At 42.1% G+C, this 2,500-nt stretch overlaps 1 protein-coding gene across 1 annotated transcript in view; it reads right to left on the bottom strand.

Annotated features, from left to right (window-relative positions):
- LOC310821987 (dihydropyrimidine dehydrogenase [NADP(+)]-like) overlaps window positions 1–2,500 on the bottom strand; it is a gene marked incomplete at both ends in the record, with an annotated part of 13,631 nt that overhangs the window by 8,918 nt on the left and 2,213 nt on the right. Inside the window, one exon of the mRNA XM_083694276.1 lies at window positions 387–571. Coding sequence (XP_083550402.1) covers window positions 387–571 — 185 coding nt within the window. The remainder of the gene's footprint in view (window positions 1–386; window positions 572–2,500) is intronic.

Below are 2,500 nucleotides of genomic sequence, written 5' to 3'. Positions count from 1 at the left end.
GGGGGGGGGGGTGCAGGCTATTAAGACTAACCAGAAACACCTGTCCAGCCAACTGTCCCATTACTTTCGGGTGCCCTAAAACAGGGGGACTGTGCATGGCAAGTGTTGTAATGTCTGAATGGTGAAACCAACATGAGAATATTTACTTCAACCTCATATTATGTTTGTTAAAAAAGCCAAAAGAAGAAAAAATGCTTCATTGTCCCATTACTTACACAGGGCACCGTATATATATACATACATCTAGACATATATACATATATAGATACAGTAGATAACTCTAACTGTGTTGGGTCCTGGTGGTGTAGTGTTAACTCTGTGTTGGGTTAGGGTTAGGGTCCTGTGTTGGGTTAGGGTTAGGGTCCTGTGTTGGGTCCTGGTGGTACCTGCAGGTATTTGTGGACGTGCCAGGCCGCCTGCTTCCCGTCGTTAACAGACTCTACGGTGGTGTTGGCGAGGCCGGCGATGTCGCCACCAGCGAAGACCCAGGGTTCGCTGGTCTGCATGGTCTCAGGGTTGAGCTCTGGAGTCCCCCAGCGGTTCAGCCTCACCGGGCACATGGCCTCCTGGACTACAGATATATAACACATAGATATACATCACATAGATATACATCACATAGATATACTATAGCATAGATATACTATAGCATAGATATAGATATACAACATATAGATATACAACACATAGATATAGATATATAACACATAGATATACGATAGCATAGACATATTACACATAGATATAGATATACAACATATAGATATACAACACATAGATATACGATAGCATAGATATATTACACATAGATATAGATATACAACATATAGATATACAACACATAGATATAGATATATAACACATAGATATACTATAGCATAGATATATAACACATAGATATACTATACATATATAACACATAGATATAGAACACATAGATATACTATAGCATAGATATATAACATATAGATATGATATACTGTACTAAAGATATAGAACACATAGATATGATATACTATAGTATAGATACAGAACATATATATGATATACTATAGTATAGATATAGAACACATAGATAAACTTTAATGATATAGTTGTAGTGTAAAGTGTAACATGCTGGACAGCTGGTCTGCATGGCTAGGAGTGGCCAAAGATAACCCTAACTCTAACCCTGACCCTAACCCTGACCCTAACTCTAACCCTGACCCTAACCCTGACCCTAACTCTAACCCTGACCCTAACCCTAACCCTAACCCTGACCGTGACCCTAACTCTAACCCTGACCCTAACCCTAACCCTGACCCTAACTCTAACCCTAACCCTGACCCTAACCCTAACCCTGACTCTGACCCTAACCCTGACCCTAACCCTAACTCTAATCCTGACCCTGACCCTGACACTAACTCTAACCCTGACCCTAACCCTGACCCTAACTCTAACCCTGACCCTCACCCTGACCCTAACTCTAACCCTGACCCTAACTCTAACCCTGACCCTAACTCTAACTCTAACCCTGACCCTGACCATGACCATGACCCTGACCCTAACTCTAACCCTAACCCTAACCCTGACCCTAACTCTAACTCTAACCCTGACCCTAACTCTAACTCTAACCCTAACCCCAACTCTAACCCTAACCCTAACCTCAACCCTAATCCTAACCCTAACTCTAACCTCAACCCAAACCCCAACCCCAACCCCAACCCTAACCCTAACCCTAATTCTAACCCTGACCCTAACCCTAACCCTAACCCCTAACCCTAACCCTAAACTCTAACCCAAACCCTAACCCCTAACCCTAACCCCTAACCCTAAACCCTAACCCTAACCCTAACCCTAACCCGAACCCTAACCCTGACCCTGACCCTGACCCTGATGACACACACACCTGGACATGTGATGACACACACACCTGGACATGTGATGACACACACCTAGCACGGTTGTGACACACACACATTCCAGTCCTTAACTTTGATCTTTATGAGCGACAGGGAACACACCGATATCACATGTTTGATCGTCACGGCGATGGGCCCCTCGGTCACCTGCCTGTTGCTGGTGATCAGCCCCCCCCCCCCCCCCCCTCCACACACACACACACACACACACACACACACCCTTCATCTAATCTCTCTCTCTCTCCCATATATGTGGATAGAAGGTTGATATCTGATCTCAGTCTGGAACATTCTGCTCTGTCAGAACAGCCTGTCTCCAACATACGCTCTGGGCTACTAAACCTTTTAGATCGACATATCTATACATCTATATATCTATATATCTATACAGCTCGATATCTCTATATCTATACAACTATATATCTATATATCTATACAGCTCTATATCTCTATATCTATACATCTATATATCTATATATCTATACAGCTCTATATCTCTATATCTATACATCTATATATCTATATATCTATACAGCTCTATATCTCTATATCTATATATTTTACATTTACATTTGTATAATGTATATATCTATATGTCT

The sequence above is a fragment of the Argentina silus genome (assembly GCF_951799395.1).
Source record: "Argentina silus genome assembly, chromosome: 22".
NCBI lineage: Eukaryota > Metazoa > Chordata > Actinopteri > Argentiniformes > Argentinidae > Argentina > Argentina silus.
This window is presented reverse-complemented; position numbering and strand designations above follow the sequence as displayed.